Genomic DNA, 25,732 nt, shown 5'->3' with positions numbered 1-25,732 from the left:
CTTTTAGGTGAAGGGAGAAAAGAAATAAAGCACAAAAAGGAACGGGAAATGGTAAATAAATCCAGCTCCCCAATGTAATATCAAGTAGAAAATCCCGCCATTTGTATCACATCACAAGAGTAAATCAAGTAAAATATATCTTTGTACCGTGTTAGCCAGTAGAGATAAAAAAAATTTGTTTAAAAGAACAGAGAGTCCTCTCTGTTCTTTTAGGCTACTTTCACACTTGCGTTGAACGGTATCCGTTGCATTGCGTTGTGTAACGGATGCAACGGATGTGTTGCATATAGTGACACAACGGATGCAACGGATGCTGCAAAACAACGCAATTCGTTTTGATTTTTTTTTTTTTTTTTTCCCGGTTTTACCAGCGGCAGACTATAGTGAACGATCAGCTGATCGTTCCCTGCAGCCGGCCGCTGGGTGATCAGCTGATTGCTCCCAGTAGCCGGCCGCCGGGTGATCAGCTGATCGCTCCCGCCCGCCGGGTGATCAGCTGATCGCTCCCTGCAGCCGGCCGCCGGGTGATCAGCTGATCGCTGTCACTTGCCGGCGCCCGGGCATGCCGGCGGGCGGGCGCTCAGCTGAGCGCTGTGACTTGCCGGCGGCCGGGCATGCTGGTGGCCGGTCATTCAGCTGAGCGCTGTCGCTTGCCGACGGCCGGGCGCTCAGCTGAACGTTCGGCCACCGCGAGCCAAAATAAAGTTTGATTTAAAAAAAAAAAAAAAAAAAAAAAAAAAAAGAGCATGCGCAGTGAAATCCAGAGGATTCCGCTGCTCAAAATAACGTTACATGCTGCGTTCCTCCCGCTGGGCGGAAGCAACGGAGCGTCGCCCAGCGGAAGCAACGCAGCTCCTTTTGGTACAATCCGTCAACCATACAAGTCTATGGGAAACAGCGGAATCCGTTAACGGATTCCGCTGTTTCCCAAAAGGGCGGATTGTAACGGAAGGAAAATAACGCAAGTGTGAAAGTACCCTTAAACAAATTTTTTTTTAAGAGTAAATCAATGAGTAAGAGCCACGAGTCAGTAAATCCGCACGCGTCAGTAAGGAAATACTATAGTGTGGTGAACACCGCCATCTGGTGTATGGAGCCGGTATTACAGCCGTCCTGCACGCTGACAGCGGCAGTGGTCACGTGATGTTAATGTTATTCCTTGTGCTGCGCTCTGATTGGATGACGCGGCAGTAGTCTCCGCCCAGAAGTGGGGGGTGCTCAGCTGATCGCTCCGTGAGGTGTTTCGTGCATTTTTTTTTTATTTTTCAAAGATGGCGGCACAGACAACGGACGGGATACGTCTGAGTGCGGTGAGAAAGGGGTTAATGGGGCGGCCGGGAGCGGGATACGGGGAGGGGAAAGGGCTCGGTGAGGACGGATATGGCTGCGGATGATTTTACGCCGGGAGGGGCTCGGTTTCCAGCTCCTGTAGTCATAACACCGAGAGAGCCCAGTGTTGTGTGCTCTCCATTATGTGCGGACGGAAACAGGCTCTGGCACTGAGGTTCCGCCGGCGGGTATGGCCGCTGCGGGCGGTGCTGGACCGGCAGAGGGGCTGGCTGAGCTCGCCGGGCCTGGGCCTGCCGGTTCTGCCCCTGCTGGTGCTGGGTTCAGTCCCTGTTCCGGGTCAGTGCTGGCAGCTTCCTGTCTGTGGCTCCCTGGTTGGGGTCTGGTTCTGCTCGTGTTCATGGATCTTCTTTTGTTTTGGTGTTTTCTCAGGTGTGTAATGGTTCTGTTAGAGCTGTCTGAAACTCTTTGCTTCTCGTTCTGCTCGTGTTCATGGATATTTGTTTGTTTTGGTGTTTTCTGCAGATCCTCAGTTGTGTAGTGGTTCTGTTAGTGCCGTCTGAGCCGCTATTGGTTCTGTTAGCACCGGCTGAGCCGCTATTGGTTCTGTTAGCACCGGCTGAGCCGCTATTGGTTCTGTTAGCGCCGGCTGAGCCGCTATTGGTTCTGTTAGCGCCGGCTGAGCCGCTATTGGTTCTGTTAGCGCCGTCTGAGCCGCTATTGGTTCTGTTAGCGCCGTCTGAGCCGCTATTGGTTCTGTTAGCGCCGTCTGAGCCGCTATTGGTTCTGTTAGCGCCGTCTGAGCCGCTATTGGTTCTGTTAGCGCCGTCTGAGCCGCTATTGGTTCTGTTAGCGCCGTCTGAGCCGCTATTGGTTCTGTTAGCGCCGTCTGAGCCGCTATTGGTTCTGTTAGCGCCGTCTGAGCCGCTTTTGGTTCTGTTAGCGCCGTCTGAGCCGCTTTTGGTTCTGTTAGCGCCGTCTGAGCCGCTTTTGGTTCTGTTAGCGCCGTCTGAGCCGCTTTTGGTTCTGTTAGCGCCGTCTGAGCCGCTTTTGGTTCTGTTAGCGCCGTCTGAGCCGCTTTTGGTTCTGTTAGCGCCGTCTGAGCCGCTTTTGGTTCTGTTAGCGCCGTCTGAGCCGCTATTGGTTCTGTTAGCGCCGTCTGAGCCGCTATTGGTTGTTAGCGCCGTCTGAGACGCTATTGGTTCTGTTAGCGCCGTCTGAGACGCTATTGGTTCTGTTAGCGCCGTCTGAGACGCTATTGGTTCTTTTAGCGCCGTCTGAGCCGCTTTTGGTTCTGTTAGCGCCGTCTGAGCCCCTTTTGGTTCTGTTAGCGCCGTCTGAGCCGCTTTTGGTTCTGTTAGCGCCGTCTGAGCCGCTTTTGGTTCTGTTAGCGCCGTCTGAGCCGCTTTTGGTTCTGTTAGCGCCGTCTGAGCCGCTTTTGGTTCTGTTAGCGCCGTCTGAGCCGCTTTGGTTCTGGTTCTGTTAGCGCCGTCTGAGCCGCTTTGGTCCCTACTGAACCTCTGGTTCTGTTGGTCCCGACTGAGGCTCTTTGGTTCCGGTTCTGTTGGTCCCGACTGAGACTGACTGGTCTTGTTCTGTTCAGGGTTGTGTAGTCAGTAGAAATTTAACAACTTCAGTTTAAAAAATAAAATATCTGTGTGCATCTATACAGTAGCATGCAAAGGTTTGGGCACCACTTGTTCGCGATCATCATTAGGAAAGGCCCTGTGATGCACATATCACACCTTTATAAAAACCCAGCCTACTCTAACCTTGTCCCTAAAAACAGCAGCTATAGGTTCTTTTAAGCAGCTGCCTAGCACTCTGAAAATGGTGGCCCACGAAGAAGGAGAAGGCTATAAGAAGATAGCAAAGCGTTTTCAAGTTCCCCTTTCCTTGGTTTGAAATGTAATTAAGAAATGGCAGTTACCAGGAACAGTGGAGGTGAAGATAAGGTCTGGAAAACCAAGCAAAATGTCTGTGAGAGCTATTCGTAGGATTGCAAGAGGCAAATCAGAACCCCCCATCTGACTGCAAGGAAGGTTTTGCAGACTGTGGAGTTGTTACATTGTTCGACTGTTAAGAGACAGCTGCACAAATATGGCCCTCATGGAAGAGTCATCAGAAGAAAACCTCTCCTGTGTCTTCACCATAAAATTCAGTGTCAGAGTATGCAAAAGAGCATCTAAACCAGCTGCATGTATTTAGGAAACAAGTCCTGCAGACCGATTGGGTTATAATAGAACTCTGGCCACAATGATCAATGGTATGTGTAGAGAAAAAAGGCCAAAATTTCAGGAAGAGAATATTTCGCCAACCATTAAGCATGGGGGTGGATCAATCATGCTTTGGGGATGTGTTGCAATCATTGGCACGGGAAACATTTCACAGGTAGAGGGAAGAATGGATTCAATGAAATTCAATAAATTCTTGATGTGAACATAACACTATCTGTAAAAAAAAAAAAATGCTGAAATTGAAAAGAGGATGGCTTCTATAAATGGCTATTGATCCTAAACACACATTAAAATCCACCACAATAAGCACAATAAGCTATGTTCACTGGTGATGGGCGGTCCGGCTCTTTTTGGTGATCCGGTTCCCATGGCTCCGCTCACCAAAAAGTCGGCTCATTCAAATCGTTCTTGGCTCCTTATTAAATGTGTTCATCCCCAGATAAACACATGTTTAAGATTCTAGTAACGCCGCTGAAACCACACCCACCCATGGCTAAACCCCTCCCACTTACATCGAACCAATTAGACTGTGGAGTGGGCGGAGTTTCATCCCCTGAACACCGGAGTTTTTAGCCCAGTGAGAGCCATTAAGAGATTTTAGTGGCTCTCACTGGGGATCCGGCTCCTGTCAGTTACAGCAGGGAGCTGGATCTTTGTGTCGGATCGATCACGACCGACACATCACTAATGTTCACACAGGGCCTCTTCTGATATGTGCGTTTTGAGTGCATTTTGAGTGTGCATCTCATTTTCTGAAAACGCAGCCGCGGCAAAAACGCATTGACTGGAGGGCTCAAAAACATGGTAAAAACACAAAAAGAATTGACATGCGGCATCTTGAAAAAACGTAGCCAAGATGCAGCCAACAAATGATGCCCAGTGTAGACAGCAAAATCGAAATCTCAGACGTTGCTGGGAGAAGGAAATGCATGCATTTTGGTGCATCTTTCTGACCTCAAAAACACCGCAAAAGATGCCCTGTGTTAACTTAGCCATAGACGACCTGAAAAGCCGTAAGCTGAAGGTTTTAAAAAGGCCTCACAGTCCCCTGATCTGAACATCATTGAAAATCTGTGGCTAGACCTCAAAAGAGCAGAGCATGCAAGAAGAGCCAGGAGTCTCGCAGAACTGGAAGACGTCTCCAAAGAAGAATGGATGAAAATCCCCCAAACAAGAATTGAAAGACTCTTGGCTGCTACAAAAAGCATTTACAAGCTGTACTAGGCAAACATGGTGCTACTAGGTACTAACCATGCAGGGTGCCCAAACTTTTCATCAGTCCATTTTTCCTTTTGTTAATTTTAAAATGTAAAAGATGAAAATTAAAAAAAAAAAAATTCTGCCTAAAATACAAAGGAAATGCCTTTTTAGAGATCATTTCATCTTCAACTTGCTTAACTTCACAATAACAGTAATTTTGACCAGGGGAGTCCAGACTATTGCATGCCACTATATATGTATTTAATTTATTAATGGTTATCGAAGAATAAACTGTTATATATGAGCATTATATTCTTCAACCTAATGCTCCTATGTTAAAAAAAAAATTAAAAATATATTGGGAAAACTAATAAATGTAAACAGTAGACTTTTTATTACTATTTTGTGGCCATTTATAAAGGAATCAACCTTTTGAAAATCCAGAGCAGTGGGATCTTATCCTTTCCTGCCTCTTGTGGCGTTGGGCTGGGCTGTGTCAGCTCCTGCCTCTCGCGGCGCTGGGCTGTGTCGGCTCCTGCCTCTCGCGGAGCTGGGCTGTGTCGGCTCCTGCCTCTTGTGGCGTTGGGCTGGGCTGTGTCAGCTCCTGCCTCTCGCGGCGCTGGGCTGTGTCGGCTCCTGCCTCTCGCGGCGCTGGGCTGTGTCGGCTCCTGCCTCTCGCGGCGCTGGGCTGTGTCGGCTCCTGCCTCTCGCGGCGCTGGGCTGTGTCGGCTCCTGCCTCTCGCGGCGCTGGGCTATGTCGGCTCCTGCCTCTCGCGGCGCTGGGCTATGTCGGCTCCTGCCTCTCGCGGCGCTGGGCTGTGTCGGCTCCTGCCTCTTGCCCTGCCAGGTTCTGGTTTTGATGATGACTAAGCTCCCTGAATTGGTTAAAGCCTGAATTACGAGTATGTCATTAGTTTCAGTTTCATTTCTGTGACGTGACATTATCTCTGTGACTCCCCGGGGTGTGTTTGTGTGTGCTTTGCTTGTATTTTTAGCTTTGGCATATTTGATTTCAGTTTCTGTCCTTAAGGCTCCTTTGTAGTAGCTGAGTTATGGCTCCTTGCAATCTGGGGCTGTACTGGCCCTGTACATCAGGTCTATACACAAATGTGTTATAAGAGGGAGAGTCAAAAATTATCTGCACTCCAGTGTAGAGCTGAACTTGTTACATCAGTTCAATTTGTGTCTGCGGTGAGTGAAACAATGGCTGCCCCACTGAGATTTTCACAAAAGGAGAACAGAGTGCAGTGATTTTGTTGTTTTGGGTTTTTTTGTGGTCGGGGGTGGGGGGGGCATCTACTGTGGATATTTATTAGAGGCTTTGTGCACGGAGAAGTATGTGTGATTGGATGGAGAAGTAGGGTACTTTCACACTTGCGTTGTTTTCCTTCCGTCACAATCCGCCCTTTTGGAAAACAGCGGAATCCGTTAACGGATTTCGCTGTTTCCCATAGACTTGTATGGATGACCTGCCAAAAGGACCTGCGTTGCTTCCGCTGGGTGACGCTGCGTTGCTTCCGCCCAGCGGGAGGAACGCAGCATGTAACTTTTTTTTGAGCAGCGGAATCCTTAGGATTTCACTGCGCATGCTCTCTCTGGCTCCCTGCACCCGTAACCAAGATAAATATCGGGTAACCAAGCAAAGTGCTTTACCCGATAGTTACCCTGGCCACGTGTGCAGGGAGCCCGACACTTCCCCGCTCGGCTCCGCCCCCTCCCGCACTCCACTCCGCATGTATGTTTATATACGTGTGTGTGTGTGTATATATCTACTATATATTACACACACATATATACACACACATACTCTCCTGTCCTCAGCGCGGCGCTGGGAGCGATCAGCTGATTTCCCCCCCCCCCCCCACACCACCACCCCCCCCCGGCGCTGGGAGTGATTCAGCTGATTCCCCCCCCCCCCGGCGCTGGGAGTGATTCAGCTGATTCCCCCCCCCCCGGCGCTGGGAACGATCAGCTGATTCCCCCGGCGGCCGGCTACTGGGAGCGATCAGCTGATTCCCCCGGCGGCCGGCTACTGGGAGCGAGCAGCTGATCGTTCACAATAGTCTGCCGCCGGTAAACTAAAAAAAAAAAACAAAACAAAAAAACAAACTGATTCCATTGTTTTGCAGCATACGTTGTGCCACTATATGCAACACATCCGTTGCATCAGTCACACAACGCAATGCAACGGAAGCCGTCCAACGCAAGTGTGAAACTAGCCGTACCGGGAAAGTCGCACAAGTGTCAGACATGAAGAAGAAGCCGGACGCCCGTCAATGTCCCTGATTGATAACACCATTGAGTGAAGACAGGAACTGATTCTCTCCTACAGACAAATGGCATCGAACTATTCCCCCTGAAAGAAGCCTACGAGGACGAAGATTCACATCTGATGAAGAGGGGAACACAACGGGGCATTCGTGGCTCAGTCTACAATATTTTTTTTAATACGAGAATGCAAAAGCTTGGTTACAGATGGATGAAGTGTACTGAAAATCTGAGAGATTATGTGGAAAAATGACAAAATTTGTCTTTTCTGAAAGTTCATTCAAATTCTCCAGCCAGAGTGCGGATTATTTTTGACTCCGCCTTGTAGTGACCATTTGTCTACCTGGTGTTACGGTCATCATATATTGATCACCTATGAAGGTGCACAGCTCTCTATTAGGGGTATTCCCAATACTAATATACAAAAGAGAGCTCCTGTCGGTGCATTTTCCTGTATTTGCTCCTCCATTTATCACAGACTCATCTCGTTTGTGGACATGACAATGATGAGAGGAGTAAGGCTATGTGCGCACGTTGCGTTTTTTCCCGCGTTAACGTTGCATTTTGAACTGCAGCGTTTAAGTGCCAAATTGCATGTGTTCTGATTCCCCAGCAAAGTCTGAGATGTCCGAAAATTCAATGCGCACGCTGCGTTTTAGATGCCAGACATCGCTGCGAAAAAAAAGCAGCATGTCACTTCTTCTGTGCGTTGTAGCTGTGTTCTCCACCCATTTAAATCAATGATGTGGGTCAAAACGCAACCAAAATGCACTTGGACTGCATTTTTGTTGTATTCTGCATGCCTTTTTGACAAGCAAAATGCAGGTCTTTTCAGTCTCTCTCTGTCAATGTTGGTCAATCTGTCTGTGGATGTCGGTGAATCTCCCTCGGTCGGTTTCTTTCTCTGTCAGTTGGTCGCTCTGTCTGTCTCTCTCTGTCCGTCGGTGTCTCAATATGGCTGTCACTCTCTGTCCGTCGGTCGGTCTCTCCCCTCTCTCATACTCACCGATCACCAGCGCGGAGCTGCACGGCTGTCACAAAGCTCCGGCGGCTTTTCCTCTTTTGAAAATGCCCGCCGCTCATTATTCAATCTCGTATTCCCTGCTTTCCCCGCCCATTGGCGCCTATGATCGGTTGCAGTCAGACACGCCCCCACACTAAGTGACAGCTGTCTCACTGCAACCAATCACAGCCGCCGGTGTGCGGGTCTATATCGTGCAGTAAAATAAATAAATAATGAAAAAAACCCGACGTGCGGTCCCCCCCATTTTTTGATACCAGCCAGGGTAAAGCCACACGGATGAAGGCTGGTATTCTCAGGATGGGGAGCTCCACGTTATGGGAACACCCCCCCCCCCCCCCCCCCCCAGCCTAACAATATCAGCCAGCAGCCCCCCGGAATTGCCGCATCCATTAGATGCAACAGCCCGGGACTCTACCCGGCTCATCCCGAATTGCCCTGGTGCGGTGGCAATCGAGGTAATAATGGGGAGTTAATGGCAGCCTATAGCTGCCACTAAGTCCTAGGTTAATCATGGCAGGCGTCTCCCCGAGATACCTTCCATGATTAACCTGTAAGTTAAAGAAAATAAACACATACACCTGAAAAAAATCCTTTATTTGGAATAAAAGACAAAAAAAACCCACCCTCTTTCACCACTTTATTAACCCCCATATACCCATCCAGGTCCGGCGTAATCCACACAACGTCCCACGATGCTCTCAGCTCTGCTACATGAAGCTGACAGGAGCGGTCTCAGACCAGACCGCTCTCCGTCAGCTCCATGCAGCAACTCAAGTGAGCCGCACGATCAGCTGTGCCCTCATTCAGGTGACCCGCTGGATCCTCCAACTGTGACAGCAAGTCGCCCGAGTGACTGAAGCTGCGCGATCAGTGATGACGTCACAGGTGAGTTGTGGTTTCAGGTGGAGGACTCCAGCTGGCCGCGCTGATCGCGCTGCTCAGTTCAATCACTCAGGGAATTAGCGGTCACCGGTGAGTCCTTCCCGGGTGACCGCTAATAAGGGCGTGACACACAGACAGCCGTGGGATGACAATGAAGTCGAGTGAAGTTCATCAGAGTTCATTCTCCTCGTGCGACTCTGTCTGCTGTCAGCGGGCATTACAGAGCTCAGTTGCTGTGGGGCCACACTGCAAAAAATGCATCCAAAATGCATGTGTTTTGGATGCATGTGTTTTGGATGCATTTTTATTGACAAACGCAGTGTTTACAGTTTAGAGGGTGCGTTCTTTTCCGCACTGTTATGAACCTAACGTGCGCACATACCCTAAGGCTATGTGCGTACTGGAAAATGGAATTTTCTCAAGAAAATTCCGCAGGCATTGAAAGATTACTGCACCCGCGGTAAAAAAACGCGGAAAACCGCATGCGGTTTGCGGCGGTTTTACTGCGGTATTGTTCGCGGTATTGCCGCGGTTTTGTACATGTGCTTTATTGCATTTAATGCAATAAAGCACATTGGGGAAAAAAAAAAAAATTCCTTCTGAGATAGATAGTAAGGGTACTTTCACACTTGCGTTGAACGGTATCCGTTGCATTGCGTTGTGTAACGATGCAACGGATGTGTTGCATATAGTGGCACAACGGATGCTGCAAAACAACGCTCGTTTTGATTTTTTTTTTTTTTTACAGTTTTATTACCAGCGGCAGACTATTGTAAACGATCAGCTGATCGCTCCCAGTAGCCGGCCGCCGGGTGATCAGCTGATCGCTCCCTGCAGCCGGCCGCCGGGTGATCAGCTGATCGCTCCCTGCAGCCGGCCGCCGGGTGATCAGCTGAGCGCTGTCACTTGACGGCGCCCGGGCATGCCGGCGGGCGCTCAGCTGAGCGCTGTCACTTGCCGGCGCCCGGGCATGCCGGTGGCCGGTCGCTCAGCTGAGCGCTGTCGCTTGCCGACGGCCGGGCGCTCAGCTGAACGTTCGGCCACCGCGAGCCAAAATAAAGTTTGATTTAAAAAAAAAAAAAAAAAAAAGAGCATGCGCAGTGGAATCCAGAGGATTCCGCTGCTCAAAATAACGTTACATGCTGCGTTGCTCCCGCTGGGCGGAAGCAACGGAGTTTCGCCCAGCGGAAGCAACGCAGGTCCTTTTGGTACAATCCGTCACCCATACAAGTCTATGGGAAACAGCGGAATCCGTTAACGGATTCCGCTGTTTTCCAAAAGGGCGGATTGTAACGGAAGGAAATAAACGCAAGTGTGAAAGTACCCTAATAGATAAATAGACAGAAGAATAGATAGAGGGAAAGATAGAGGGATAGATAGAGGACAGATCGCTGCATTTCTCACGGTCGGTAGTGAGTTCACATTACCGGCCGTGGGAAATGCCCTGTGGTTACCTCTGCTGTCTCGCTCCGAGGCTGCATTCAGCGCTGTGTCAGTGTCAGTCGCGGCTGGATGCAAGCATCGCAGGACGTGGATTACTTCGTAGCTTTGTTTCGGGGGGGGTTAATAAAAGGGTGAACGAGGCTTATTTGTGTTTTATTTAAAATAAAGGATTTTTCGGTGTGTGTGTTTTTTCACTTTACATACGGGTTGATCATGTCAGCTGTCACATAGACGCTGCCATGATCAAGCCTGGACTTAGTGGCGGTGATCCGCCGCCATTAACTCCTTGTATTACCCTGACTGCCACTGCATCACGGCAGCAGGAAGAGCTGGGGACACTCCGGTACTGCCGCATAATGGATGCGACAGTCCCGGGGCAGCTGCGGCTGATATTCTCGGCTGCGGGAGGTGGGAGGGAGGCGGGGGACATTAACCCTGCCCCTCGCCATCCCCAGCCTGAGAATACCGGGCCACCGCTGTGTGCTTACCTCGGCTGGAAGGTAAAAATACAGCAGAGCCCACGTGTTTTGTTTTCTATATTTCCGTTTGCTTTCTATGTGTATTCTATATGTCTGTGTTCTGTGTCTGTGTTCTATGTTTGTGATGTCTGTGATCTGTGTGTTTACTCTCTACTCCGCTTCCTCTTCCTGTCATAATGACCTCACTTCCCTGCAAAACCGCAGGCAAGCGATGTACATTACCACAGGTAAACCGCGAAATACCGCAGGGAATAATGCAGGAAAACGTAATGAACCGCACAGAATTTGCTGCCTGCGTTATTCCCTGCGGGATTTCACGATTACATTGGAGTCAATGGAGTGAAATGCCGCAGCGACGTGCGGAAAAGAAGTGACATGCAATTGTTTTTGCTGCGGGAATCCCACAGCAAAACATGCAGCTGTCAAATTCCGCCTAGTGCGCACAGGATTTTTTTTTCCCGTAGGTTTTGCTGGTGAATCACTGCAGAGATGTTATGAACATTTTCTGCAGCAAAACCGCAGGAAATCCGCGGCAAAAACCGGTAAGTGCGCACAGGGCCTAAAGAAGGATTTTTTTTTATTTCTTGCCTCCCATGGGTTGAGTACAGAGACTTTGCCGATTTGGAAAAGGAATAGATAATTGCCAACAATTTAGATAAGAGCTGACAAGGGTATCTGACATTATCCCCCATAATATGGCCTATTGTGTAAATCAGGTTTATATGTTATGTATATTTATTGCATTTTTGGTGTCTTAAGGTACTGTCACACATAACGAGATCGCTAGCGAGATCGCAGCTGAGTCACCGTTTTGGTGACGCAGTTGCGATCCCGTTAGCGATCTCGTTATGTGTGACACTTACCAGCGATCAGGCCCCTGCTGTGAGATCTCTAGTCGTTGCAGAATGGTCCAGGCCATATTCTTCAAAGGCGATGTACTGCTGGGCAGGACACATCGCTGTGTTTGACACTGTGTAACAGGATCACAGTGACTGCTGAGATCGTTATACAGGTCGCTACTGTGATCTGTATTGTTGTGCATCGCTGGTAAGATCTGACTGTGTGACATCTCACCTGCGACCTCCCAGCGACTTACCTGCGATCCCTATCAGGTCGCATCGTTTTCGGGATCGCAGGTAAGTCGTTATGTGTGAAGGTACCTTTACAGTTTTCCATATCAGTTTCAATTTTTGAAGTAGATGATATTGTGATTTTCACAATGGTTACCAGATATAATACTAGAATTCTACTTCCTGTTCTGTATAGATGACTTCAGCAGTCCTATTGTGAAGGTAGCCTGGGCTATAGCCTATAGTATGTTTGTTCAAATGTAATAAGATTATCTGTATATGTAAATAGTCAAAATATAGATGTTGATGCTGTGATACCAATGTGATATGACTGAAGAATAAGTGTGATTAGATATAGTGATTCCAGATATTATTTGATCCATCAATAATTCAGTATCGGAGAGAGATGTCCTCTGACTGACCCATTTTTATCATGTTGAAGAATACGCGTCAGGCCTAAAACACACTTCCGCAAAAAAAAGTCTGTGTGACACGGTCCGTTTTTCGGGTCCGTGTTCCGTTTTTTTGGGGCGTTTCTCCGGTACGTATGGCATCCGTGTGATGGCGTATGCGAGCCGTGTGTACGTGTAAAATGTTCGTGTTTGTGTACGTGGAATGTCCGTGTGGAATGTCAGTTTGTGTGTTGCACAATGTCGTTGATACATGTCGGCTGACAGCAGACAGAGTTGCGCGATGAGAATGAACTCGGGTGAACTTCACCCGACTTCATTGTCATGCCGCGGCTCTGTCTGTGTGCCGCGTACTGATTAGCGGTCACCTGTGAAGGATTCACCAGTGACCGCTAATCCCCCGAGTGACTGAAGTGAGCAGCCCTCTCTCATACTCACCGCTCCCCGATCACCAGCGCGGCGAGGAACAGCTGTGCAGAGAATACGCGGCAACAATTACTTTGATTAATGAGCGGCCGGCATATTCAATCTCGTATTCCCTGCTTTCCCCACCCACAGGCGCCTGTGATTAGTTGCAGTCAGACACGCCCCCCACGCTGAGTGACAGCTGTCTCACTGCATCCAATCACAGCAGCCGGTGGGCGTGTCTATACTGTGTAGTAAAATAAATAAATAAATAATTAAAAAAAACGGCGTGCGGTCCCCCCCCCAATTTTAATACCAGCCAGATAAAGCCATACGGCTGAAGGCTGGTATTCTCAGGATGGGGAGCCCCACGTTATGGGGAGCCCCCCAGCCTAACAATATCAGTCAGCAGCCGCCCAGAATTGCCGCATACATTATATGCGACAGTTCTGGGACTGTACCCGGCTCTTCCCGATTTGCCCTGGTGCGTTGGCAAATCGGGGTAATAAGGAGTTTTTGGCAGCCCATAGCTGACAATAAGTCCTAGATTAATCATTGCAGGTGTCTCCCCGAGAAACCTTCCATGATTAATCTGTAAATTACAGTAAATAAACACACACACCTGAAAAAAATCATTTATTAGAAATAAAAAATACTAACAAATTCCCTCATCATCACCAATTTAATAAGCCCGAAAAAGCCCTCCATGTCCGGCGTACTCCAGGATGGTCCAGCGTCGCATCCAGCTCTGCTGCATGAAGGTGACCGGAGCTGCAGAAGACACCGCGGTTCCTGTCAGCTCCACGCAGCTAATGAAGGGAATAGCGCGATCAGCTGTATTCAGCGTTGGCCGCGAGTAACCTCAGTGACAGCTCAGCTGATCGTGCTATTCCCTTCATTAGCTGTGTGGAGCTGACAGGAGCGGCGGTGTCTTCTGCAGCTCCGGTCACCTTCATGCAGCAGAGCTGGATGCGACGCTGGACCATCCTGGAGTACGCCGGACATGGAGGACTTTTTTGGGCTTATTAAATTGGTGAACAAGGCAATTTGTTAGTGTTTTTTTTTTTTCTAATAAAGGATTGTTCGGGTGTGTGTGTTTATTTACTGTAATTTACAGATAAATCATGGAAGGCATCTCGGGGAGAAGACGCCTGACATGATTAATCTAGGACTTATTGGCAGCTATGGGCTGCCAAAAACTCCTTATTACCCCGATTTGCCAACGCACCAGGGCAAATAGGGAAGAGCCGGGTACAGTCCCAGAACTGTCGCATATAATGTATGCGGCAATTCTGGGCGGCTGCTGACTGATATTGTTAGGCTGGGGGGGCTCCCCATAACGTGGGGCTCCCCATCCTGAGAATACCAGCCTTCAGCCGTATGGCTTTATCTGGCTGGTATTAAAATTGGGGGGGGGACCGCATGCCGTTTTTTAAATTTATTTATTTATTTATTTATTTATTTTACTACACAGTATAGACACGCCCACCGGCTGCTGTGATTGGGTGGAGTGAGACAGCTGTCACTCAGCGTGGGTGGCGTGTCTGACTGCAACCAATCACAGGCGTCTGTGGGTGGGGAAAGCAGGGAATACGAGATTGATTAATGAGCGGCTGGCATATTCAAAGTAATTGTTGCCGCGATTTTCTCTGCACAGCTGTTCCTCGCCGCGCTGGTGATCGGGGTGCGGTATGAGCCGGGGGAAGAAAAAAAAACGAGCGCCAATGTAAGTATACTGAATTTAATTTAAAAAAAGCAAAAAATAAGATCGCTAGTGTAAAAACGCACACGCACGAAACGTGCTGAACACGGACATACTCCGTGTGCGGTACGTGCAGGCACGGACCCATAGACTAAAGCGGGTCCGTGCCTGCGTGCTGCCGGCCAAAAACGGACATGTTGTCCGTGTAGAAAAGCGCACACACGTACTTACCACACGGACACACATTCCGTGTGATTTTACGTGTGTGTACCATCTACCATAGAATAACATGGGTTTCCGTGTGTACGTGTCTCCGGTACGTGCAAATACGTACCGCACACGTACAAATTAAACGGATGTGTGTTCCGGGTCTCAGACAGATCTTGAGCAAACCACGATGATGAGGAAGTAACGTTTACAGTTCAACAGTCAGGAAAGTCGTGGTTCGCTTAGAACAGATGTAAGGAAGCTGGCATGTAAAATTCACGGCACCTTGCAATATATGCAGGAAATTTGTGGTCGGCCAGTGGTCAACTGGCAAAATGTGCAGGAAGCTGCTGGTGCCCACAGCAGCTTGTGGTCAAGTTACATGAACATGACTCGGCTGTCACATGCTGGTCACCAATTTCCAACTCAGTGCACATGACGTACAAAGTTTTGCTATAAAAATACCGGACTCGCTTAATGAGATAGGGGACTTTTCCAGGACACTCAAGTGGACGCACTGTTCCTGTGATGCAGATGGCATGTTGTTTCCTTCTCACTAATCGAGTCCCTCCGATGAGAAAGGCGTGCTACAACATACGGTAATGTTGATGCTGTTATTGTATAAGATTCTATGGCTATAAAGTAGTTCTAATGCCTATGGACCATTGATTATTCATGTGCTATTAAAATAAATAGTATCTTGCTATAAAGAATCTTAGTATTCGTGCCTGATTAGGATATCAGTAGCGCTTCGTAAGTACGGGCTTTCAGCCCCCTTTTTAGTAGAATTTAGCAAGACAGTTGTATAATTATCTGTGTGTCTATATGACAATTGCACAGACGCCATAATATGATTCTAAGCTGTATGTTCAAGAAAGAGTTAACCAAGGACGAGTGAACAGATGTATAAATAATGAGCAGTGAAGCCCTCCTTAAGGTACCGTCACACATAACGAGATCGCTAGCGAGATCGCTGCTGAGTCACGGTTTCTGTGACGCAGTAGCGATCCCGTTAGCGATCTCGTTATGTGTGACAGCTACCAGCGATCAGGCCCCTGCTGTGAGATCTCTAGTCGTTGCAAAATGGTCCAGGCCATTTTCTTCAAAGGCGATGTCCTGCTGGGCAGGACATATCTCTGTGTTTCACACTGTGTAACAGGGTCACAGTGACTGCTGAGATCGTTATACAGGTCACTACTGCGACCTGTATCGTTCCTGCATTGTTGGTAAGGTCTGACTGTGTGACATCTCACCTGCGACCTCTCAGCGACTTACCTGCGATCTCTATCATGTCGCATCGTTTTCGGGATCGCTGGTAAGTCGTGTGTGACTGGACCTTTAGTGAAAGTCTTATCAGTGATTTCACACAAAGAAAGAATGTTCTAACTAGATAATAAAGCCAGAATAAATAATGAACAGAGAGGTATTTTATAATATGCTGAAAGAATTTTATAATTGTGATTTTTCTCACAGCTGAAATAAGGGATGTTATATGTGGGATGATCACTCTCTGTTCTTGCTTCAATGTCGAAGTCGAATGTTGTATGGTATAATTACGAGTCTTTTGAATACACGAGTCAGTCACCTGCACTGTCTCGTTGTGATCATTGTCTGAGCTATTTAATATATCTGCGCATAAAGCTAATTTGGACCCGTCCTTTGGATTTGCCCTGAACAAAGACTCCGTTAGCAGTCTTACCTAAATTTCTCCCTTGACGCTATTATCCTCTCACAGGACTATAACTGATAACACCTCTATATACAGTAGGTAACACAGGATTTGCCACTCACAATAGATGTCACAGGTCACCTCCTCCTGTACAATAATACCTCTGTATACAGTATACCAGTAACACTACATCCACAATTCACAATAGGTGATGTCACAGCTCACCTCCTCCTGCTGTACAATAATATTTTTGTATACAATAGGTAACACAGGTTCCACCATTCACAATAGGTGATGTCACAGCTCACCTCCTCCTCCTGCACAATAACACCTCTGTATACCGTAGATAACACAGGATCCACCATTCAGAATAGATGTCACAGCTTACCTCCTCCTCCTGTACAATAACACCTCTGTATACAGTAGATAACACAGGAGCCACCATTCACAAGAGGTGATGTCACAGCTCACCTCCTCCTTCCTGTACAATGATTGATAACACCTCTATATACAGTAGGTAACACAGGATCTGTCATTCACAACAGATGTCACAGCTCACCTCCTCCTGCTGTACAATAACATTTCTGTATACAGTAGGTAACACAGGATCCACTATTCACAATAGGTGTCTTCACAGCTCACCTCCTCCTCTTGTACAATGAGTGATAACTAGTGATGGGCGAGCATGCTCGCACTGCTTGTTACTCGAACGAGCAGCTGGTTACTACGTCATTATATGGAGATAAGGTATGCACACCAGTGACTATGTAAGGAGAATACATGAAATAGCAGAAACTGCTGTGTGAATACTGACATGAAAAATCCAATAGCTATATGCAAGAGTGAAAATGTGAAAAATGGAACCTGCATTACTGCCATGAACATATGAATAAAGAGAAATTTAGCTACTGAATTGATCAATGCAATAGAGCCCCAACACTACGCCAAAGTATTTCTCTACGTTGGGGTCCCTAGCTTGTGTGTGTCCTCTCATGCAGTTAAAAAACTTACCGTGTATGGGAAGCTGAGACCCAGGCTATTTATGCGTATAATGTGGACTGGCAATAGGTGTGGTGGGGCCGGGTTCACAAACGAAAGACTACAAATCAATTAAGAAATAACGTCTGGAACACCATTCACTGGTGCGCATACCTTCTCTCCATATAGTGTGGATTGTTTAGGTTTTTGCACCCAGTTCAGACTCAGAATAATGTTCCAGACGTTATTTCTTGATTGGTTACTACGTCATGACTCGAATACGAAGTATAGTTTAATACAATGGGAAAGTGAGTGTCTTCTGAAATCTAGGGTGGGCTGCACAGATTTATGGCAGTTGCCATCTTTGAAATCTTGACAGAGTGCACTAGATAAAGCATTTTTTTTTTTTTGCTACATAAAGGTATTTAGATAAAATGTTTACTATTTCAGTGTATTATCTATTTTACTACATTTGTCAGAGAGGCCCTTTGCGAAGCCTCTACCTCTTAATATATTCGGCCCATCTAACTCCTGCTGTAGTTTTGCTCGCCAGTGTTGATTGGATTCCGCTATAAATGTAACGCGGCCTCTCACAGCGCTGCAATCTAGTACCGTACGTAACCCCAATCACATAGACTATTGGAGCGTCCAGACGTAGCGATGAAATTTAGACCAGGCTGGAAGAAAATGTGTAAGGGAGAGTTAGCACTGTGACTGAAGATCGGCTCGGTGATGGGGACTTCTGCCAAAATCTCAACACCATAATCCTCAGCAGAAGAAAGTACACCCTGAGAAATGCATCTGCAAATACACACTGATGGCCAGAAGCAGCACCGCCAGGAGTGTTGTGTATGTGGAACCACGGAGATGTTTCCTAGAATCCGGTATTATTCCTGTCCATTGTAATGGTGAATATTCCGCTGTGTTTGAGGGTCCGAGCCGTCGTCACTCGACCTCCCCATAAGCGATGTACAGAAGTGCGGCCACGACTGGATTATTTCTGCTTCAGTCCTTGAAATGTTAAGAGAAGCGGAAACGGCAACAAGTCGCCACATGACCACAAACACATCGCACAGGGGCGGTGACCATCGCTCCGACTGTCAGAGCGGAATCCAGACAAACGCTAAAAACCCACAATCCTGCACTGGAGAGGGGGAGAGTCAGCAAAAAAAACAAAATACAGTGATTAGCACTGTACAATGGCAGCATGTTGGCTCAGTGATTAGCAATTTACAATGGGCAGCAAGGTGGCTCAGTGGTTAGCACTGTACAATGTGCACCATGGTTGCTCGCTGATTAGCACTGTACAGTGGGCAAGCACGGTGGTTCAATGGTTAGCATTGTACAGCGGGCAGCAGGGTGGCTGTGATTTCACTGTACAATGGACAGCACCTTGGCTCAGTGGTTAGCATTGTACAGTGGGTAGAAAGGTAGCTCCATAATTAGTACAGCACAGTGGCTGGCTCATCGCAGTGGCTCAGTGGTTAGAACTGTACAGTGGGCAGCATGGTGGCTCAGTGGTTAGCACTGCAGTCTTGAGCACTGGGGTCCTGGATTCAAATCCCAAGGACCACCTGCAAGGAGTTTGTATGTTCTCCCCGTGTTTGTGTGGGTTTCCTCTGGGTTCTCCTGTTTCTTTCCACACTCCAAAGACAGTGATAGGGAATTTAGATTGTGAGCCCCAATGGGGACAGTGATGCTGATGTCCCGGCTGGATATAATTGTAACTACTGCACGGCTGAGATTCGGTCCCGTGCAGATGGTGGCTTTTGTTGAGGATCTGTGCACTAAACATGTCCATATGGCTTCACCATCACACGGTGACCAGATGTGCGTCCTTTAAGCCTCTGTGGGGCTGATATGTGTCAGTGTGAAATATCCCTCACCACCATGAGATGCCGGAGAGAACAGTCCTCTGTAATCCAGACTTGTGAAGCTCGGGCTCCGGCAGGATGATTGCGCTAATACGTCTGTAGCACAATGTGAGGCTTTCTGCTGATGTGTATATCTTTTATTTTCTAGTTGTGCCCGAAGTTTCTACACACCAATTCCACAAGTCACACATGGCCGTTCAGCGCGGTGGCCGAGCTCATAGGTAAGTGTGCACGTCACCCTGATAACTAATTCACACTGATGTCATCTCCAATATATCAAGGGCCTGGCTGGGCCATGGAGATGAGCAGCCAGCCCCTTCACACCGCACCGATGATGTGTGGACACAGGAAGCGCTCTCCCTGGTGTCCTGTGTTGGAAATTTCTCCCTCCCCTCCCCCCCCCCTTTTCCCCCATGCCGTTTTCTCCTTTCTTCCTTCCGCCAACCACCCCCTTCCCCCGTGCTGTCTCTCTTCTCCTCCCGGCCCCCCCCCTGTGCTGTCTCTCTTCTCCTCCCACCCCCCCCTGTGCTGTCTCTCGTCTCCTCCTGGCCCCCCCCATGTGCTGTCTCTCTTCTCCTCCCGGCCCCCCCTGTGCTGTCTCTCTTCTCCTCCTGCCCCCCCCCCCCCGTGCTGTCTCTCTTCTCCTCCCGGCCCCCCCTGTTCTGTCTCTCTTCTCCTCCCGGCCCCCCCCTGTGCTGTCTCTCTTCTCCTCCCGGCCCCCCCCTGTGCTGTCTCTCTTCTCCTCCCGGCCCCCCCCTGTGCTGTCTCTCTTCTCCTCCCGGCCCCCCCCCTGTGCTGTCTCTCTTCTCCTCCCGCCCCCCCCCCCCCCCCCCCGTGCTGTCTCTCTTCTCCTTCCGGCCCCCCCCCCCCCGTGCTGTCTCTCTTCTCCTCCCGGCCCCCCCCTGTGCTGTCTCTCTTCTCCTCCCGGCCCCCCCCGTGCTGTCTCTCTTCTCCTTCCGGCCCCCCCCCTGTGCTGTCTCTCTTCTCCTTCCGGCCCCCCCCCCCCTGTGCTGTCTCTCTTCTCCTCCCGCCCCCCCCCCCCCCCCGTGCTGTCTCTCTTCTCCTCCCCTGCCCCCCGTGCTGTCCTCTCTTCTTCTCCCCTGCCCCCCACCCCGTGCTGTCTCTCTTCTTCTCCTTTGCTTGAATGTGGAGAAAGTGTTCCATGTGACCCGTCAATGGAAAATAAAAAGTTTAAAAACAACAAACAATTTGACTCCTCCCACTTTTCACATTTAAAGGATAATTTGGAAAAATTGTAAAATAATCATATTTGGGACGAGAGGCTACTGATAAGTCTTTGGCTTTGTGATTTTATTTTTTTTGTTTCTATGGTAACGAATTTTACATCATATGAAAGCCTTATGTGTCTAATATTTGTTTTCAAAATTTTGTGTTGTTTGCTTATGGCAACAGTGTTCTACGCACACGGGAAAACAATGGCGGAGTCTAATGCGATATTCACAGCAACTGAGAGCAGAGGAGGGATAAAATTCTTTTTTCTGCAAGGGAAGTCCGCCCAGGATATTCATGGTGATATGTCGCAGATATTGGGGATCATTGCCCTTCATATTCCACAGTTAAGAACTGGGTTGCCAAATTTAAAACGGGCCACTTCAGCCACAATGATGAGGAATGTCCTGGACTAGTGAGAGTGGTTGTTGTTCTGGAGATCGTCGATGCTGTGCACAACCTCATACTGGAGAATCCACGAATTTCAGCTAAAGCAATAGCAGACATCATGGGCATTTCCCGTGTTTGTGTCATTATCCATGAACATTTGGACCTGAAGAAGCGATCTGCAAAGTGGGTCCCCAAATGTCTGACAACAAATCAGAGAAGCAGCAAGTGAAAACTTTCCAGTCCATTTGTCAGCGCTTCTGGACTGATGATAACTTCCTGGAGCGACTGGTCACTATGGATGACACCTGGATTTATTTCTATGACCCTGAAAATAAGGAGCAGTGAAAAGAGTGGAGGCACAGTGGTTCTCCTCATCCAAAGAAGTTCAGGGGGCAAAAATCAGCTACTAAGGGGATGGCGTCTGTGTTCTGGGATAAGGAGGGCGTGCTGCTAGTGGACTACCTTCAAAAGGGTTCCTCCATCAATGCAAGGTATTACATTGAACTTCATTGCCAAATGAAGGCAGCTCTGAAGGCCAAAAGGCGCGGCAAGCTGTCCAAAGGAATCTTGTTCCTGCAAGACAACGCCTCCACTCACACTGCACAAGTGACCACGGCAAAACTGGCAGAGCTGGGCTTCCAGCTGGTGACCACCCACCTTATTCACCAGATCTAGCTCCCTCCGACTATCATCTGTTTCCAATCCTGAGGAAACCAAGGGTACCAAATTTCACACCTTTCTGATGCCATGGCTGCTATGGATGCCTGGTTTGAGGCACAAATGAAATCCTTCTTTTTGCGAGGCTTACAGAACTTGGAATACCGACGTAAGAAGTGTGTTGTCATCAGTGGAGAGTGTGTGGAATAAATGGAAAGTTTCATCATCCGATCTCGTTTCTTTCTGGGTAAAGCCAAAGATTTATCAGCAGCTTCATGTATAACTGCACAGTTTTATCCATCAAAATACAGAATAATTTAACCTATAAGGTCATGCCTGTAAATAATAATAAAAAAAAAGTGCAAAATTACTGTTTTTCATTCTCTGCCTCTACTACAAAAATTCCAATAAACTCCCAGGGCTCCTGTGTATGGGAGAGGTGGCTGTGCTTTCACCTGACTGCTATCTTTTACCTTTAGAAAAGAAAGCATCGCCCATAGAGTGCCCCGAAGCTCCCGTTCATGGTGCCTTTTGTCATTTGTTGTAAATGTGGTCTTATGGTAACACATGAAAATGAATTACAATCTAGAGAGCGCTATTAAAGGGAACCTGTCACCAATTTTTTGGTGTATAAGCTACGGCCACCACCACTGGGCTCTTATATACAGTATTCTAACATGCTGTATATAGAGCCCAGGCCGCTGTGTAGAACATAAAAATCACTTTATAATACTCGGGTCGGAGGGTTGGCGCCATTCTTTGGGACCGGCGCCTCCCCTTTCGTCCATCTTTGTTGTCCTTCTTCTGAAGCCGCGGTGCATGACGCGTCTACATCATACACATGCGCCAGCATTGAGGTCCCGCGCAGGCGCACTACAATACTTTGATCAAATTGCGCCTGCGCAGGACCACAATGTGTGTGTGTGTGTGTGTGTGTGTGTGTGTGTGTGTGTGTGTGTGTGACGTAGACGGTGGCCGCAGCTTGTAGGGCAAAAAACTGGTGACAGGTTCCCTTTAAGTGGCACGGAGTCCGACAGTTCAGAGGGATCTGTCATGGTGACAATCGCTCTATAGGCAGGATGCCATACTCAATGAATAAAGCTTTAGCGGCCATTACAATAACGTTGTTTTCCATTTATTTCAGATAACGCCTATGACCCAGATGTCAACGCTAAGCAAATCTGGATTGATCAGACTTTCCTGAACGGCTACCTGAGCTTAATCTTCACCGACAACGGGAATGGGATGACGTTGGATAAACTGCACAAGATGCTGAGGTGCGCGCTGGGCAGAGAGGCGTCTTGTCTTGCTTTACATCTTTACTATTAAGGTTCATGAGTGATAATTTTTCGTTTTTCATTTCAGTTTTGGATTCAGCGACAAGGTCGCAGTACAGGGTCACATTCCCGTCGGCCTTTATGGAAACGGATTCAAGTCTGGATCCATGCGCCTGGGCAAGGACGCCATTGTACTGACCAAAAACGACTCCGGGATGCACGTGGGAATGTTGTCCCAGTCCTACCTGGAGGCTGTGAAGGCAGAAAACGTCATCGTGCCCATCATCTCCTTCGATAAACAAAATATCCTTTTCTTTCTTGGGTCCGTAAGAATGGGAAATGTTCTTACATTGCTTCTGGGCTTGGGAGGGCACATGGACAGGGGTCCTACAGGACGTATTTATTCCCACAGCATTGTGAATGTATAGCCAGGGGATTAAAGCTCCTGCAATATAGAAGCTTCTCTTATGCAGCCTACACAGTGATACATGAGCGTTGTAGTGAACAGAGGCGGTATCACTGCCTTTAATGGGCTCGGCGATAATCTGATTACCCGGTGCTCCCCTGGAATAACGGCTGCTGGGTCTGATCTGAGTCAGATTAGCTCTGCTAGTGACTAACACAACAAAACTGACTCTCTGCCATAGCAAGGGGCTTCCTTTGGAAGCTGCAAAGTAACGCCGGTGTCAGACCAAGCCGCATAAATTTAGCTATGATTTTCCTTTAAGGCTATGTGCGCACTGGGAAATGGAATTTTCTTGAGAAAATTCCGCATGCTCTCAAAGATTACCGCACCCGCGGTAAAAAACCACGGCAAACCGCACCCGAAAACCGCATGCGGTTTGCCGCGGTTTGCTGCGGTTTCACCGCGGTATTGCCGCGGTTTTGCCGCGTGCGGGTTGGGATGTGCTTTATTGCATTCAATGCAATAAAGCACATTGAAAAAAAAAAAAAAAAGTCATTTAATTCTGAGATAGTAGATAGACAGAAGAATAGATAGATAGACAGACAGATAGAGGGATAGATAGAAGGATAGATAGATGACAGATCGCTACATTTCCCACGGTCGGCAGTGAGTTCACATTACCGGCCGTGGGAAATGACCGGTAATTACCTCTGCTGTCTGCTGCATTCATTCAGCGCTGTGTCTGTGACAGTCGCGGCTGGATGTAAGCAGCGCAGGACGTCGGAGCTGTGGATTACGCCGGAGCTTTGGTGCGGGAGGGGTTAATAAAATGGTGAACGAGGCTTGTTTGTTTTATTTAAAATAAAGGATTTTTCGGTGTCTGTGTTTTATTCACTTTACTTACGGGTTGATCATGTCAGCTGTCACAGACGCTGCCATGATCAAGCCTGGAGTTAATGGCGGTGATCCACCACCATTAACCCCTTGTATTACCCTGCTGCCACTGCTACACAGCAGCAGGAAGAGCCGAGGACACGCCGGTGCTGCCGCATAATGCATGCAAAGTCCCGGGGCAGCTGCGGCTGATATTCTCGGCTGCGGGAGGGGGAGTGAGGCGGGGGACATTAACCCTGCCCCTCTCCCTCCCCAGCCTGAGAATACCGGCCGCCGCTGTGTGCTTACCTCGGCTGGACGGTAAATATGCAGCGGAGCCCACGTTCTTTGTTTTCTATATTTCCGTTTTCTTTCTGTGTGTGTTCTATGTGTCTGTGTGTGTGATCGATGTCTGTGTGATGTGTGTGTGTTTACTCTCTGCTCCGCTTCCTCTTCCTGTAATGACATCACTTCCCTGCAAAACCGCAGACAAGCGATGTACATTACCGGAGGTTAAACGCGAAATACCGCAGGAAATAACGCAGGAAAACGCAGTGAACCGCACAGAATTTGCTGCCTGCGTTATTCCTGCGGAATTTCCCGATTACATTGGAGTCAATGTAGTGAAATCCCGCAGCGATGTGCGGAAAAGAATTGACATGCAATTGTTTTTGCTGCGGGAATCCCGCAGCAAAACATGCAGCTGTCAAATTCCGCCCAGTGCGCACAAGGATTTTTTTTGCCCATAGGTTTTACTGGTGATTCACTGCAGAGATGTTATGAACATTTTCTGCAGCGAAACATGCAGCAAAACCGCAAAAAATCCGCGGCAAAATCCGGTAAGTGCGCACATAGCCTAAAAAGTAGCCTTGTGTGTCGGACCAAAAAATTGCACAAATTATTGTTAAAGCTACAAAGGTTAGTCATGTAAAGTGAATCTTGTCAGCAGGGTTTTGCTATGTAATCTGAAAACAGCAAGCTGTAAGGGGTTAATAAACCAACTATGCCTCTCATCAGGCTGTGTGCTGTTGTATTCTTAAAGGGAACCTGTCAGGTCCAATATGCACCCAGAACCAGGAGCAGTTCTGTGTGTATATTGCTAATCCCTACCTAACCGTCCCTGTGTCTAAAGGGATCATTAGAAAAAGTATTTTCTAAAGTTCTCCTCATATGCTAATGAGTGCGGGGACTAGTCCCAAGGGCGTTGCTTCCCTTGCAAGTCGCCCCCATTAGCATGTTAGTACGTCCCTGTGGGCGTGCTATCATGCTAATGAATGTGCAGCGTCATCAGGATGATCTCACTCACCTCTCTGCCACCATCACGTCCGACGGGGGATTTCGGCTCAGTGTGCATGACCCCGGAGATTTGGTCATGCGCACACCCGCGTACACCCGACTTCATAGGGCGCATGATCGAGACTCCAGGGTCATGCGCAAAATCCCCTGTCGGATGCGATGGCGGAGAGGTGAGTGAAATGATCCTGATGATGCTGCACATTCATTAGCATGTCAGCACGTCCCTGCGTGTGTGCTAACATGCTAATGGGGCGACTAGTAAGGGGAACTAACGCCCAGGGGACTAGTGCCCTCGCTCATTGGCATATGATATAAGATCTTTAGAAATACTTTTTCTAAAGATCACTTTATCTATGCTAATGTATACAGGGACGGTTAGGCAGGGATTAGCAATATACACAAATAGCAATGCTCTTGATTCTGGGTGCATATTGCACCTGACAGGTTCCCTTTAACCCCTTCACGACC

The 25,732-nt window shown here is 48.3% G+C and overlaps 1 protein-coding gene across 2 annotated transcripts in view; it reads left to right on the top strand.

Moving 5' to 3' along the window:
* Positions 1-1,215: 1,215 nt before the first annotated feature.
* LOC142290908 (MORC family CW-type zinc finger protein 3-like) overlaps positions 1,216-25,732 on the top strand; it is a 156,823-nt gene continuing 132,306 nt past the window's right edge. The window contains exons 1-4 of one of the 2 annotated variants that reach the window (XM_075334988.1): positions 1,216-1,310; positions 19,284-19,356; positions 22,557-22,689; positions 22,778-22,993. In XM_075334988.1, coding sequence (XP_075191103.1) covers positions 1,272-1,310; positions 19,284-19,356; positions 22,557-22,689; positions 22,778-22,993 — 461 coding nt within the window. In that variant the 5' untranslated portion in view covers positions 1,216-1,271. Of the gene's footprint in view, positions 1,311-1,611; positions 1,720-19,283; positions 19,357-22,556; positions 22,690-22,777; positions 22,994-25,732 lie in introns of those variants that run through there. The other variant, XM_075334989.1, reaches the window with a different exon arrangement.

Source organism: Anomaloglossus baeobatrachus, chromosome 2 (assembly GCF_048569485.1).
Source record: "Anomaloglossus baeobatrachus isolate aAnoBae1 chromosome 2, aAnoBae1.hap1, whole genome shotgun sequence".
Taxonomy (NCBI): Eukaryota; Metazoa; Chordata; class Amphibia; order Anura; family Aromobatidae; genus Anomaloglossus; species Anomaloglossus baeobatrachus.
Note: the sequence above shows the minus strand (reverse complement) of the source record. Positions and strands in the feature narration are given on the sequence as shown.